Source organism: Oncorhynchus clarkii, chromosome 2 (assembly GCF_045791955.1).
Source record: "Oncorhynchus clarkii lewisi isolate Uvic-CL-2024 chromosome 2, UVic_Ocla_1.0, whole genome shotgun sequence".
In the NCBI taxonomy this organism is placed as follows: Eukaryota; Metazoa; Chordata; class Actinopteri; order Salmoniformes; family Salmonidae; genus Oncorhynchus; species Oncorhynchus clarkii.
The window spans coordinates 5326462-5340854 of NC_092148.1; the positions used below are offsets into that span (position 1 = coordinate 5326462).

At 44.6% G+C, this 14393-nt stretch overlaps 1 protein-coding gene across 2 annotated transcripts in view; it reads left to right on the plus strand.

The window, feature by feature from the left end:
- Window positions 1-3155: 3155 nt before the first annotated feature.
- The window catches only part of LOC139419564 (protein lifeguard 1-like), a 15417-nt gene continuing 4179 nt past the window's right edge, over window positions 3156-14393 (plus strand). Inside the window, exons 1-5 of one of the 2 annotated variants that reach the window (XM_071169538.1) lie at window positions 3156-3685; window positions 12289-12657; window positions 13034-13149; window positions 13706-13906; window positions 14215-14343. In XM_071169538.1, the coding sequence (XP_071025639.1) occupies window positions 12363-12657; window positions 13034-13149; window positions 13706-13906; window positions 14215-14343 (741 nt within the window). In that variant the 5' untranslated portion in view covers window positions 3156-3685; window positions 12289-12362. The remainder of the gene's footprint in view (window positions 3686-12288; window positions 12658-13033; window positions 13150-13705; window positions 13907-14214; window positions 14344-14393) is intronic. The other variant, XM_071169545.1, reaches the window with a different exon arrangement.

A 14393-nucleotide genomic window follows, 5' to 3' on the forward strand; every position in this document is an offset into this window, starting at 1 on the left:
GGGTAGGCTAGAAGAAACCTTGCCTTATCGTGGGGAACGTATTGGAGTTACAGGGTAGGCTAGAAGAAACCTTGCCTTATCATGGGGAACGTATTGGAGGTACAGGGTAGGCTAGAAGAAACCTTGCCTTATCGTGGGGAACATATTGGAGGTACAGGGTAGGCTAGAAGAAACCTTGCCTTATCATGGGGAACGTATTGGAGGTACAGGGTAGGCTAGAAGAAACCTTGCCTTATCATGGGGAACGTATTGGAGGTACAGGGTAGGCTAGAAGAAACCTTGCTTTATCATAGGGAACGTATTGGAGTTACATGTGAAGGACACAGTCGGGGTGAGAGACTCTTTAGAGGGAAACAGCCGTGCACTGATCCAGTCAGAGGCTTCGTCCCAAATGGCACCCTATTCCCGATATAGTGTACTACTTTAGACCAGAACCCTATGAGCCCTGGTTCAAAGTAGTGCACTGTATAGGGTGTCATTTAGGAAGCAGACAACGTTATAGAGTTTGGACAGCTGAAGATGGGGACAGGTGGGAAAATACATTCACTTCCAAAGAATGTGCCAACTGTAAGAGACACCACTCCACTCTTAACCGTCAGCCCATCTCTGGCTACGTGTGTCAGGTCTGAACAACGGTGGACTGAAGTCTCCTCCAAAATGTTTCTCTTCAAAGATTATTCTAAGACTCAATTCTAAATGTGACTCAAATTAATTCAGGTGAGTCCGTGTCTAGTTCTTTTCTATGTGGAATTTGAATGTCTCAGTTTGCCAGTTGGGTTGCTGTCCATGGTGCTACATTCCCATGCTGTTCATGACACTGCTGTTTAGGTGATATATGATTGGCCTGACAAATCAAAACAAACTAAAACCAGGAAGAGGAAGCTGAACTAGACAACTTGTATTATTACTTCACTTGATAATCTGAAGAATAAAAAATCTTGGTTGGTGTCCTCTAGTCTAAACATTAACTCTCAAACTGGAGAGATTCTGAGTCTTGCTGATTACATTATCCCCCTCTCTTGAGATATTCTGAGGCTTGTTGATTACATTATCCCCCTCTCTTGAGAGATTCTGAGGCTTGTTGATTACATTATCCCCCTCTCTTGAGAGATTCTGAATCTTGCTGATTACATTATCCCCCTCTCTTGTTAATAATGTAGATCACCTCTGAAACATGAACCTGCTATGTTCCTAGAATGGTAAGTAGGTGAACTCTATCCCCTGATGAATGCATCCCAAATGGCACCCTGCATACAGTAATCCCTATATTGGTACCTGGTTAAAACTAGTGCACTACATAGGGAATAGGGTGCCACTTGGGATGTAGTCTGATCTCTCAACCCTTCCTAGAAGGGTCCTTGGTCTGCCAACTTGCAGCCACAAGTCTCTCTGACAGCTACAACTCTCTACTGAGTATTTCATCAAAACATATCAGTTGACCAATGTAAAATATATACTGTATATATATATATATCTTTACCAGATCCTGATGATAAACATCCACGCTTCAATTCTATTAACACTCATCTACATAATGAAGTTCACTATACTGGATACAGAAACCCTTTCTAATGGGGCTTTGACTTCATTCATGGTTTTGAATCCTATGAGATGGTTGATTGGTTCCTACATGACATTCCCTGCTGTGGTCAGTAAAGGTTAGCTGTGTGTGTGTGTGTGTGTGCGTGCGTGTGTGTGTGTGTGTGTGTGTGTGTGTGTGTGTGTGTGTGTGTGTGTGTGTGTGTGTGTGTGTGTGTGTGGAGAGCAACCAGGCAGGAACAAATGAAGCTGCAAAACCTGCGACTTGACCAGTCAGACCGACAGAGAGGATCCTGGGAACTCCTCTTTCCCCTGTTTCCACCTTGTTTAGAATCCTTTTGAATTCCAGGCACATAGGAACTTCAATGTGGGAATAAAGTTAAGGCCACTGATGGCCATGTCAGCTTTACCATTAGTCTGACAGTTTCACTGGAATAGAGGACATGCTATATAATGTTCTGTCTGCATTTAACAGTTACAATACAATACATTATTGTTCATTTTCATGGAGTCACATTTTGTGAGGCCGTGAGTTGGTCACGCTTGTCCCCATTTTTACGACAGCTGAACCCTATTAGGCAGCTGCAGAAAGTCACCTGTCAGGCCTCAGTGTCTGAGTGTGTGCAGGCACAGGGGGGACAGGTGGTGGCCTACAGGCCCTCCTCAGTGGAAGGAGCATAAAGATAGATAGAGGAGTCCTCTTTATATCTGTGCCATAGTAGTGTCTTTGACAGCATGGGCAGCGCCATTTAGGCTACAACCCATAAGAATACCCATCTAGTTGACTACTTTACTACTTTAAAATGGTGGAAGCATGCTGGAAGCCCTCAATGGTGCTGCCCATGCTGAAACTGTTTTTTGTCCACTAGAGGCCTCTACCATACTCAATGGGAAGGATGAACAACAAAAGCCCTCTCGTGTTTTGTAAACAAGACCCTTGAAAATGTCTTCATTTCTCCATTCTGATCCATGTGAGAAAGAGTTAGACTTGTTCGGTGTCCTTCAATTCAACTAAATGCTGAGCTTGTGGTCAGTTCATTGAATTAGTTGTGTTAATACTGGGCTAAAGCAATTAAGCCTGCACCCTGATGCCAAGACTGGACAGAGTTGTAGATGATTGAAGAACAGAGTTGTAGGGGAGAGAGCTGAGGTCCGTCCGTGTGTGTGTGTGTGTGTGTGTGTGTGTGTGTGTGTGTGTGTGTGTGTGTGTGTGTGTGTGTGTTCAGATGTGACATGCTGACATCTAGTGGACTTTTGGGCTAGGCTGACTTTTACTTTAAAATAATAATAATTATAATTAACTGGGCACTAATTTATTCATCCTCATAAATAAACAAAAAAGCTATTATTGAAAGTACTTTTTGTTAAAGGCCCAGGTTGGAATAATACTGTGAAATTGTGAAAATTATGATAATGCTCTTTTAGTGCAAGAGCTGTTTGAAAAGACCGCCTGAAATTTCAGCCTGTTGTTGTGGGATGGAGTTTTGGTCTGCCTGCTGACATCACCACGTGGTACATTTGTTGACGTGATACATTTGTTGACCAATAGGAAAGAGAGTTCCAAACCTCTCTGCCAATAACGGATCGTTTTCAGTTTTCTCCTACCCACTCAGACCACTCCTAGACAGTCCAAGCAAAAATTGTTGTTTGAGGAATTTCTCTTCGCTAAGAAGCTATCTTTGTTTCTTTTTGACAATTTCAATAGAAAACAATCACAGTTAGGTACTTAATTGTTGGGGATAGATGATTTAATATAGAAAAACGGCCGTATTGGACCTTTAACGATCAAGTTATAATATTTACTCATCATTGGCCCTATGTTGACATGTGGTCGAGCCCCGCTGCCGCCAGATGGCGCTATTATTCCTCGTCTTTTGTAATTGCCACGTGAGGAATAATCGCGCCATCTGATGGCAGCAGGGCTGAAACAGCGTGACACAGTTCATTCGAGAAATGACGTACCTCACAAGGGGCGCGCATGACCTTTTGGACTGAAATATGTAACGCAGGACTTAGCGGAACAAATATCGCCTACCGAAAAGGAAAGTAAGTTTCTTCTAGCTGTTCAGGTGACTATCTTTCAAACTGGGAGCAACTTGGAAAACGCTTACGGAAAACTTTCAAACTTCATCGACGGAGAATACCGGTAATATGATACTGAGTTGTTTGTTGCAGTGGGATTTTATATATAAATATATGTATATTTTGTACAGCCTGTTATAGTTTTCCACTTCCATAAAACAACGTTTGTGTATGGCGCAGTAATAGTTATCCACAGCCGTAGTTTAGTCGACTAAACTGATCCTAGATCTGAGCTCATGAATCTTGTAACAATTAAATATTGCCAGTGAAAGTTATTATTGGTAGAAGGATGCAATTGCGGCCCCCAATTAGGGGCGTTCCTGCATCTGCACATCTCTCTTAATATAATATACAAAAGTATGTGGACACCCCTTCAAATGAGTGGATTCGTTTTTTTCAGTCACAAACATTGCTGACGGGTGTATACAATCAAGCGCACAGCCATGCAATCTTCATAGACAAACATTGGCAGTAGATTTTTTAAATTTAACTAGGCAAGTCAGTTAAGAACAAATTCTAATTTACTATGACGGCCTACCGGGGAACAGTGGGTTAACTGTCTTGTTCAGGAGAAGAACTACAGATTTGTACCTTGTCAGCAAACTTTCGGTTACTGGCCCACCGCTCTAACCACTAGGCTACCTGCCGCCCCCATAGAAAGGCCTTACTGAACAGTTCAGTTACTTTCAACATGGCACTGTCATAGGATGCCACCTTTCCAACAAGTCAGTTCATCACATTTCTGCCCTGGTCAACTGTAAGTGCTGTTATTGTGAAGTGGAAACATCTAGGAGCAACAACGGCTGAGCCGTGAAGTGGTAGGACATAAAGACCACAGAATGGGACCGCCAAGTCGCAGCGTGTATAACATCTCTGTCCTCAGTTGCAACACTCACTAACGAGTTCCAAACTGCCTCTGGAAACAACATTAGCACAAGAACTGTTCGTCAGGAGTTTCATGAAATAGGTTTTTATGGCCGAGCAGCCAAACCTAAGATAAACATGCGCAATGTCAAGCGTCAGCTGGAGTGGTGTAAAGCTCGCTACAATTGGAAATGCATTTTCTGGGGTGATGAATCACACTTCACCATTTGCCAGTCCTACGGACAAATCTGGTGGATGCCAGGTGGATCTGGTTTGGTGGATGCCAGGAGAACGTTACTTGCCCGAATGCATAGTACCAACTGTAAAGTTTGGTGGAGGAGGAATAATGGTCTGGGTCAGTTTTTCATGGTTCGGGCTAGGCCCCTTAGCTCCAGTGAAGGGAAATATTAACTCTACAGCATACAATGACATTCTAGACAAGTCTGTGCTTCCAACTTCGTGGCAACAGTTTGGGGAAGGCCCTTTCCTGTTTCAGCATGACAATGCCCAAGTGCATAAAAGTGAGGTCCATACAAAAAGGTTTTTGTCGATCGTTGTGGAAGAACTTGATAGGCCCGCAGAGCCCTGACCTCAACCCCATCGAACACCTTTAGGATGAATTGGAACGCCAACTGCGAGCCAGGCCTAATCGCCCAACATCAGTCCCGGACCTCACTAATGCTCTTGTGGCTGAATGGAAGCAAAACCCTGCAGCAATGTTCCAACATTTAGTGGAAAGCCTTCACAGAAGAGTGGAGGCTGTTATAGCCGCAATGGGGGACCAACTCCATATTAATGCCAATGATTTTTGGAATGAGATGTCAGACGAGCAGGTGTCCACATACTCTTGGTAATGTAGTGTACTTCTAATGTTTTTATTTTATTTTTTTAACTAGGACTCCGGTACAGAGGCGGGCGCTCCAGTACAGTAGTTAACAGTAACGCACCATAACGTTGGATGCCAAACGTTGATAAACCCCACAAAAGAGGCGGGTAGCAGAGACAAAGAGTGACAGTGTCCTTCATCCCGCCTGACCGGGACTGTTTTCCCGCAGTGCTGTTAACAACGGTGAGGGCAGGCGTTAGCGAAGCCGAAGGACACTGGGTTCTAGCTAGCTACCTAGGACTCCGGTACACATCAGGCGGGATAGGTAGCTAGCTAACGATAGCTAGGACTCCGGTACACATCAGGTGGGGGCGACACCCGTAGCTCGTAATGAAACCGGAGCTCCGAGCCATGCGTTGAAATCGCTAAGCAGCTAACTTCGGAGCAGTGTGCGAAAGCATGTGTCACTATCATCAATGACGTCAGAAGCTTATTTTGATCATGTGCTTTTCCACACCATGTGTTGCAAAATGAGAGATCCCACTGATTTGGCCGTTGTCGCTGCTTTCAAACACTGACCTGGACACAGCACTTACAAATATAGTCAGGATTTGGACAAAAAGTTTCACCTGACTGGTAGTTTAGCAGGTAGCGTATGGAACATTCAGGGACGTGAGGGATCTGAAGTCGAAACCAGTTGAAGGAACACAATTTAGAAGGGGAAAAAAAGTGAAACCACACTTTCTGCTCAGTTCAAATAAATTGTTTTATTTAGTACAATATAATCTTCTGTATTCAGAATCCTAAATAATGCCACAGATTCTGTTTGTTTTTTAAAATGTATTTTTAACAGCTGATGTTACTAATGTGCATTGTGAACAGACAATGAAGCTCCCAGTAATTTACCCTTTTTCGGCACAATTTGGTGAAAGCGGCGAAGCCGTTATCCAGCTAACTAGGATAATGTTACCTGCACAGATGGTACCAGGTTTGCCAGATCTAGCTCAAATGTAAAGACCAATGACACATGAAAACCTGCACAGATGGAACCAGGGTTGCCAGATCTAGCTCAAATGTAAAGACCAATGACCCATGAAAACCTGCGCAGATGGAACCAGGGTTGCTAGATCTAACTCAAATGTATCGACCAATGACCCATGAAAACCTGCACAGATGGAACCAGGGTTGCCAGATGTAGCTCAAATGTACTGACCAATGACCCATTAAAACCTGCGCAGATGGAACCAGGGTTGCTAGATCTAACTCAAATGTATCGACCAATGACCCATGAAAACCTGCACAGATGGAACCAGGGTTGCCAGATCTAGCTCAAATGTAAAGACCAATGACCCATGAAAACCTGCGCAGATGGAACCAGGGTTGCTAGATCTAACTCAAATGTATCGACCAATGACCCATGAAAACCTGCACAGATGGAACCAGGGTTGCCAGATGTAGCTCAAATGTACTGACCAATGACCCATGAAAACCTGCGCAGATGGAACCAGGGTTGCTAGATCTAACTCAAATGTATCGACCAATGACCCATGAAAACCTGCACAGATGGAACCAGGGTTGCCAGATGTAGCTCAAATGTACTGACCAATGACCCATGAAAACCTGCGCAGATGGAACCAGGGTTGCCAGATGTAGCTCAAATGTACTGACCAATGACCCATGAAAACCTGCACAGATGGAACCAGGGTTGCCAGATGTAGCTCAAATGTACTGACCAATGACCCATGAAAACCTGCACAGATGGAACCAGGGTTGCCAGATGTAGCTCAAATGTACTGACCAATGACCCATGAAAACCTGCACAGATGGAACCAGGGTTGCCAGATGTAGCTCAAATGTACTGACCAATGACCCATGAAAACCTGCACAGATGGAACCAGGGTTGCCAGATGTAGCTCAAATGTACTGACCAATGACCCATGAAAACCTGCCCAAAGGGCTGAACTAGACCCCAATAAATGTTGCAGCAAGAGAGAAGTTGCCACATTTATCCAATAAATCCTTTTCCTATAACGTTATTAAGCAAATTAAGGAATATCATTTTAACTGACAGGCTAAGAAGCAAACTATGGTTTTCCATCAAAATAATAATTATTGCGAGTTTAAGAATATGTCACGAGAGAAGATAAATTGCCCTTATTAAACTCCCCAGATCATTTTCATCAGTGGATGTCAATTTAACTTGTTTAGAGTGCTATGCTTAAGCAATAAGGTACGATGAGGTGTGGTATATGGACTGAACTTTGGACACAGCCTTTAGCCGTGGCATATTGGCCATATACCACAAACCCCTGACATGCCTTATTGCTATTATAAACTGGTTACCAACATAATTAGAACAGTAAAACGTTTTTGTCATTCCCGTGGTACACGTCTGATATACCATGGTTTTCAACCAATCACTATTCAGGGCTCAAACCACCCAGTTAATAATTGTAAATATAACCTGGGTGGTTTGAGCCCTGAATGCTGATTGGCTGACAGCCGTGGTATATCAGACCGTGTACCATGGGTATGACAAAACATTTATTTTTACTGCTCTAATTACGTTGGTAACCAGTTTATAATAGTTTATAATAACCAGTTTATAATAGCCTCTGGGTTTTGTGATATATGGCCAATATACCACGGCTACGGGCTGTATCCAGGCACTCCGTGTTGCGTCATGCATAAGAACAGCCCTTAGCCGTGGTATATTGGCCAAATACCACACCCCCTTGTGCCTTATTTCTAAAATATATCCCGTTTGTGCATGTGGATAACTATATAGATAAATCCAACAGGAGAGTTTGAGTGATGAGTATTGGATCTCAATCTCTGTGCTAGAAACACTTGGATTATCTTCTACAAATGAATGTTAGGCCATTTTCTGGGAATTGTGCAGTTATTATGTGCCAGATGTGAAGACTACAAACTGTTATTATAAATGGCCTATTTTTGAGATTGACTTGTTATTTCAAGAACTGAGCGAGAGTAGAAACCCTTCGCTTGATATGGTTATCCATAAGAAAGGTGACATTAGAATGCAGTTTATTTTAAACCACCTCTGAGCAAATGTATCTAAAGAGCTCTCGTGTGCCTAAAGTCATTTTCCAATGCTTTGTCGCCGTTATATCAGTTCTAGAGTGTTTAATGATTTATGGGAAAAGGGTGCCTCCATAATGACCAGTCTAAATAGACTTGGTAAAAAGTTGTCACGACGTGCTTGTGTGCTGCTCCGTCTCCGTGTCTCTGCTGCCGGACTCTCTCAACCAGCGCTCTCCACGTACACACACCCCTCCGGTCCTCTCACTCACTCACTCACTCACTCACTCACTCACTCACTCACTCACTCACTCACTCAACTCACTCAACTCACTCAACTCACTCAACCAGCGCTCTCCACGTACACACACTCTCAACCAGCGCTCTCCACGTACACACACCCCTCCGGTCCTCTCACTCACTCACTCACTCACTCACTCACTCACTCACTCAACTCACTCACTCAACTCACTCACTCACTCAACTCACTCACTCAACTCACTCAACTCACTCAACTCACTCAACTCAACTCAACTCAACTCACTCACTCACTCACTCACAGCCTTCTCACTGCCTGATAGTCTGCGGCAGCAGGTCACAGTGAAATATATTTGTTTAAGATATATGCCATGGCGGCCGCAATGCGATTTAGAAGTATCCCAAAAACCCTCCACCCGCAACCAATACATTTTCACCCCTGACATCGTTTTCAAAGTAGCCCAATTTTTGCAGGAAAATGTCAAACATGGCAACCATGGATGGAACAATAAATCAGATAGTTGACAGGATGTATAGATATGAAGCATCCGGTTGGTGTTTACCTTCACTGAGAGGAAGCCCTGTGGCCGGAAGAGGCTCTTGGCTCTGCACACCTCCTTGCTTGTTCTGCCCACTATGGTTCATTTGGAAACAACAGGCTCTGTTCTGTCTTGGGTTAGTTATCACAATATTTGATACCGGCAGACAGTGCCCTTGGCCCCTGAAAAACTCTGACTCTGACTCTTTTGACCCACATTGGAATCGCATTGACAATCAGCGGAAATCCAGAATATCAAGTGTCACACAAGAATTAAGATGGCATGCTCGAGGGGGGGGGGGGCGTTTATGCAGGAACCAATGGAATGCTCGAGGGGGGGGGGCGTTTATGCAGGAACCAATGGAATGCTCGAGGGGGGGGTGTTTATGCAGGAACCAATGGAATGCTCGAGGGGGGGCGTTTATGCAGGAACCAATAGAATGCTCGAGGGGGGGCGTTTATGCAACAACCAATGGAATGCTCGAGGGGGGGCGTTTATGCAGGAACCAATGGAATGCTCGGGGGGGGGGGGGGGGGCGTTTGTGCAGGAACTAATGGCATGCTCGAGGGGGGGGAGTTTATGCAGGAACTAATGGAATGCTCGAGGGGGGGCGTATATGCAGGAACCAATGGAATGCTCGAGGGGGGGGGGCGTTTATGCAGGAACCAATGGAATGCTCGAGGGGGGGGGGGGCGTTTATGCAGGAACCAATGGAATGCTTGAGGGGGGGGGCATTTATGCAGGAACCAATGGAATGCTCGAGGGGGGGGCGTTTATGCAGGAACCAATGGAATGCTCGAGGGGGGGCGTTTATGCAGGAACCAATGGAATGCTCGAGGGGGGGGTGTTTATGCCGGAACCAATGGGATGCTCGAGGGGGGGCGTTTATGCAGGAACCAATGGCATGCTCGAGGGGGGGGTGTTCACATGCAGGAATGCCCCGAATTGCAGGCCGCAATCACACACTGTTGGACAGTTCTTGTGAACAGTCTAGATAAGAGCGGGACGGGGAGGGACACCTTAAAGTTGTGCCACTGTCCCACTCGCTTCCCGTAACCATAGTTCATTTTTAGTTACGGATCAACAGTCACAGGTTATTTTTGGTTATATTATTTTGAGCTCTTACATTGTAATGAATAGCACACTGCTGTTTGCTTATCATTGTTCTAATCTAGATAGTTTGCTGAATCATGGCTCCCTCCCTCCCTCCCTCCCTCCCTCCCTCCCTCGTGATGCACAGTTATTACAGGGTGGATAGAGTGTTCCCTGCTCCAGTATCTGTGCATTAGAGATGCCTCTAAACTGATTCAAACTCCCATTAGACAGCTCTGCAAGCGAGTTTACCAAATAGGGAGTTTTTCTCAGCAGCTGTGTTCATTTCCTGCCGTTACGGCCTGTATGTACTTCCAGAAAGGTCTATATACAAGCAACCAAAAAAAGGTCATTTTCAGCACCTCCAATGTATTGAGTTGTTGTGTACTTTCTGTTTGTGGCGGTGTGAGTGCCGATGTTGTGTACTTTCTGTTTGTGGCGGTGTGAGTGCCGATGTTGTGTACTTTCTGTTTGTGGCGGTGTGAGTGCCGATGTTGTGTACTTTCTGTTTGTGGCGGTGTGAGTGCCGATGTTGTGTACTTTCTGTTTGTGGCGGTGTGAGTGCCGATGTTGTGTACTTTCTGTTTGTGGCGGTGTGAGTGCCGATGTTGTGTACTTTCTGTTTGTGGCGGTGTGAGTGCCGATGTTGTGTACTTTCTGTTTGTGGCGGTGTGAGTGCCGATGTTGTGTACTTTCTGTTTGTGGCGGTGTGAGTGCCGATGTTGTGTACTTTCTGTTTGGTGTGAGTGCCGAATATGCATTTATTTTCCTTTGCTTGTAAATTTTTATTTCTACCTTTTTTGAAGTACAGACCGGCCATAACGGGAGGGTAGCCTAGTGGTTAGAGCAGGGTAGCCTAGTGGTTAGAGCAGGGTAGCCTAGTGGTTAAAGCAGGGTAGCCTAGTGGTTAGAGCAGGGTAGCCTAGTGGTTAGAGCAGGGTAGCCTAGTGGTTAGAGCAGGGTAGCCTAGTGGTTAGAGCAGGGTAGCCTAGTGGTTAGAGCAGGGTAGCCTAGTGGTTAGAGCAGGGTAGCCTAGTGGTTAGAGCAGGGTAGCCTAGTGGTTAGAGCAGGGTAGCCTAGTGGTTAGAGCAGGGTAGCCTAGTGGTTAGAGCAGGGTAGCCTAGTGGTTAGAGCAGGGTAGCCTAGTGGTTAGAGCAGGGTAGCCTAGTGGTTAGAGCAGGGTAGTCTAGTGGTTAGAGCAGGGTAGTCTAGTGGTTAGAGCAGGGTAGCCTAGTGGTTAGAGCAGGGTAGCCTAGTGGTTAGAGCAGGGTAGTCTAGTGGTTAGAGCAGGGTAGTCTAGTGGTTAGAGCAGGGTAGTCTAGTGGTTAGAGCAGGCTAGCCTAGTGGTTAGAGCAGGGTAGTCTAGTGGTTAGAGCAGGGTAGTCTAGTGGTTAGAGCAGGGTAGCCTAGTGGTTAGAGCAGGGTAGTCTAGTGCTTAGAGCAGGGTAGCCTAGTGGTTAGAGCGTTGGACTAGTAACCGAAAAGTTGCAAGTTTGAATCCCCGAGCTGACAAGGTACAAATCTGTCGTTCTGCCCCTGAACAGACAGTTAACCCACTGTTCCTAGGCTGTCATTGAAAATAAGAATTTGTTCTTAACTGACTTGCCTAGTTAAATAAATACATTAAGATATTTGGTGAGTAAGGAACATATTTTGACATAATGCTTGCAGAGCTGTCTAATGGGAGTTTTAATATGAGCCTCCTGGGCGTTAGAGAGGAGAACCATTATACTCATTGTCGACATCTCTAATGCACAGATACTGGGGCAGGTATCCCCTAGGGATACCAGGATGGACTTTGGTCTCCTTTTAAAACCCCTTTTTAGATTAGATGATGTACTCTTAAAACCTTTTCCATCCTAACCTACTGTGATACCTACTAGGATCCTAACCACCTACCTGACTAGGTGAAAAATCGATGTACCCTTGAGCAAGGCACTTAACCCTAATTGCTCCTGTAAATTGCTCTGGATAAGAGCTTCTGCTAAATGACTAAAATGTCAAAAGTAACCTTTGTCATTCGTCATCGTGTGTCTCTGTCTCTAGTGCCCTGTTTCTACAGTCCAGACCAGATCAACACTTCTTGAACCCCTGTCCCAGTGAGAGGAACAGACCTAGTGATGTCCCAACCTGACAGGAATATCTATTCTTCATTGGAGGGGGGCATCCAGCCACCAAATGTAGGCTTTGGGCAGCCAAGCCCACCAGGATATGGGATGACCTTACCCAACACGCAGGGAATGTCGAACCCATTTGGGGGGCCAGGGCCTGCTCCAGGGGGGATGCCCTTCCCCACGCCTGGGGCATTTGGTCAGCCCATGTACTCCCAGGGTCAGGGGAACCCAGGATATGGCACTGCACCTTACGCTCCTATGCCTGGGGCCTACGGTCAGGGCTTTGACAACCCAAATCATGGTGAGTACTTCAAGTGTTAAAGGGATAGTTCACTCAAACTATCTTTTACTATTTTGTTCATTAGTCCACAAAATGATGCATGACAGCAGTGACGTTTTCAAGATGGAGCACTTTTAGTACGGAGCAAAAATTATTCATTAATAGATAGAAAGGGGCATTGGAAGTGTTTGTGGTCTGATGTGTGTTATCATTCATTAATAGATAGAAAGGGACATTGGAAGTGTTTGTGGTCTGATGTGTGTTATCATTCATTAATAGATAGAAAGGGGCATTGGAAGTGTTTGTAGTCTGATGTGTGTTATCATTCATTGATAGATAGAAAGGGGCATTGGAAGTGTTTGTGGTCTGATGTGCATTGCATTGTCTTTTCTCCCAGACCCAAACACTGGTTACCACAGCGATGATCAACCCCCAGCCTTTAGTGACAATAGTTCCTTCTCTCTTGGCTCTGGACTGGACGACAAGACCATAAGACGAGCCTTCATCCGGAAAGTAAGGGACAACCTGGACGACAAGAGGCTCCAAATCAGGACCTCAAGCAAACTTGAACTAAAGATAAAATATTAACTTAAGATACAATGGTTGTACATGCATCTGTATAGCCATCATAATAATCAGATATAATGGTTGTACAGGCATCTGTATAGCCATCATAATAATCAGATATAATGGTTGTACAGGCATCTGTATAGCCATCATAATAATCAGATATAATGGTTGTACATGCATCTGTATATCCATCATAATAATCAGATATAGTGGTTGTACATGCATCTGTAAAGCCATCATAATAATCAGATATAATGGTTGTACAGGCATCTGTATAGCCATCATAATAATCAGATATAATGGTTGTACAGGCATCTGTATAGCCATCATAATAATCAGATATAATGGTTGTACATGCATCTGTATAGCCATCATAATAATCAAACAAAATGTCTTCAAACCGTTTTTTAAAGAACAATCCCCAGAGTCCACGTAGTTGGAATTCTAGTAGTGTATGTATCCTGTATCTAATAGTCTCTGTCTCCTTGTCCACCTACAGGTCTTCATGGTGTTGACCGTCCAGCTGATGGTAACATTCTCCTTCGTGGCTGTCTTCACCTTTGTGGAGGAAATCAAAGTGTTTGTCAGGGCCAACACATGGACCTACTGGGTGTCCTATGGCATCTTCTTCGTCTCTCTCATCACCATCAGCTGCTGTGGAGAGTTTCGTCGTAAACATCCATGGAACCTGATTGCACTCGTAAGTTAATAAGACATGTCTCATTTCAATGGCCCTTATTACCATTCTATAATGATATACTTTATGGGCCTGTTTTCTAAACTCAGATTAAGCCTTTACGTGGACTAAAAGCATGCTTAATGAAGAATAGTATGCGTAGCTATACTTTATGGGCCGGTTCTGTACATTTATCTAATTGAAGAAGAAAAATGATGTCTTATTCACTATAAGTGTGCGTTGATATGTGCACTTCTACATAGAAAGTTGCATAAGTATTGTTGAAGTTGTAAAAGAGGTTGTATGACTCTCCTTGCCTCTGGTGTTTCCAGTCCATCCTGACCCTGGCTATGTCCTACATGGTGGGGATGATAGCTAGTTTCTACGACACTGACTCAGTCATCATGGCCGTGGGCATCACTGCTGTTGTCTGCTTCACCGTGGTTATCTTCTCTCTCCAGGTCTGTATCCATCTCTCTCTCTCTCTCTCTCTCTCTCTCTCTCTCTATCT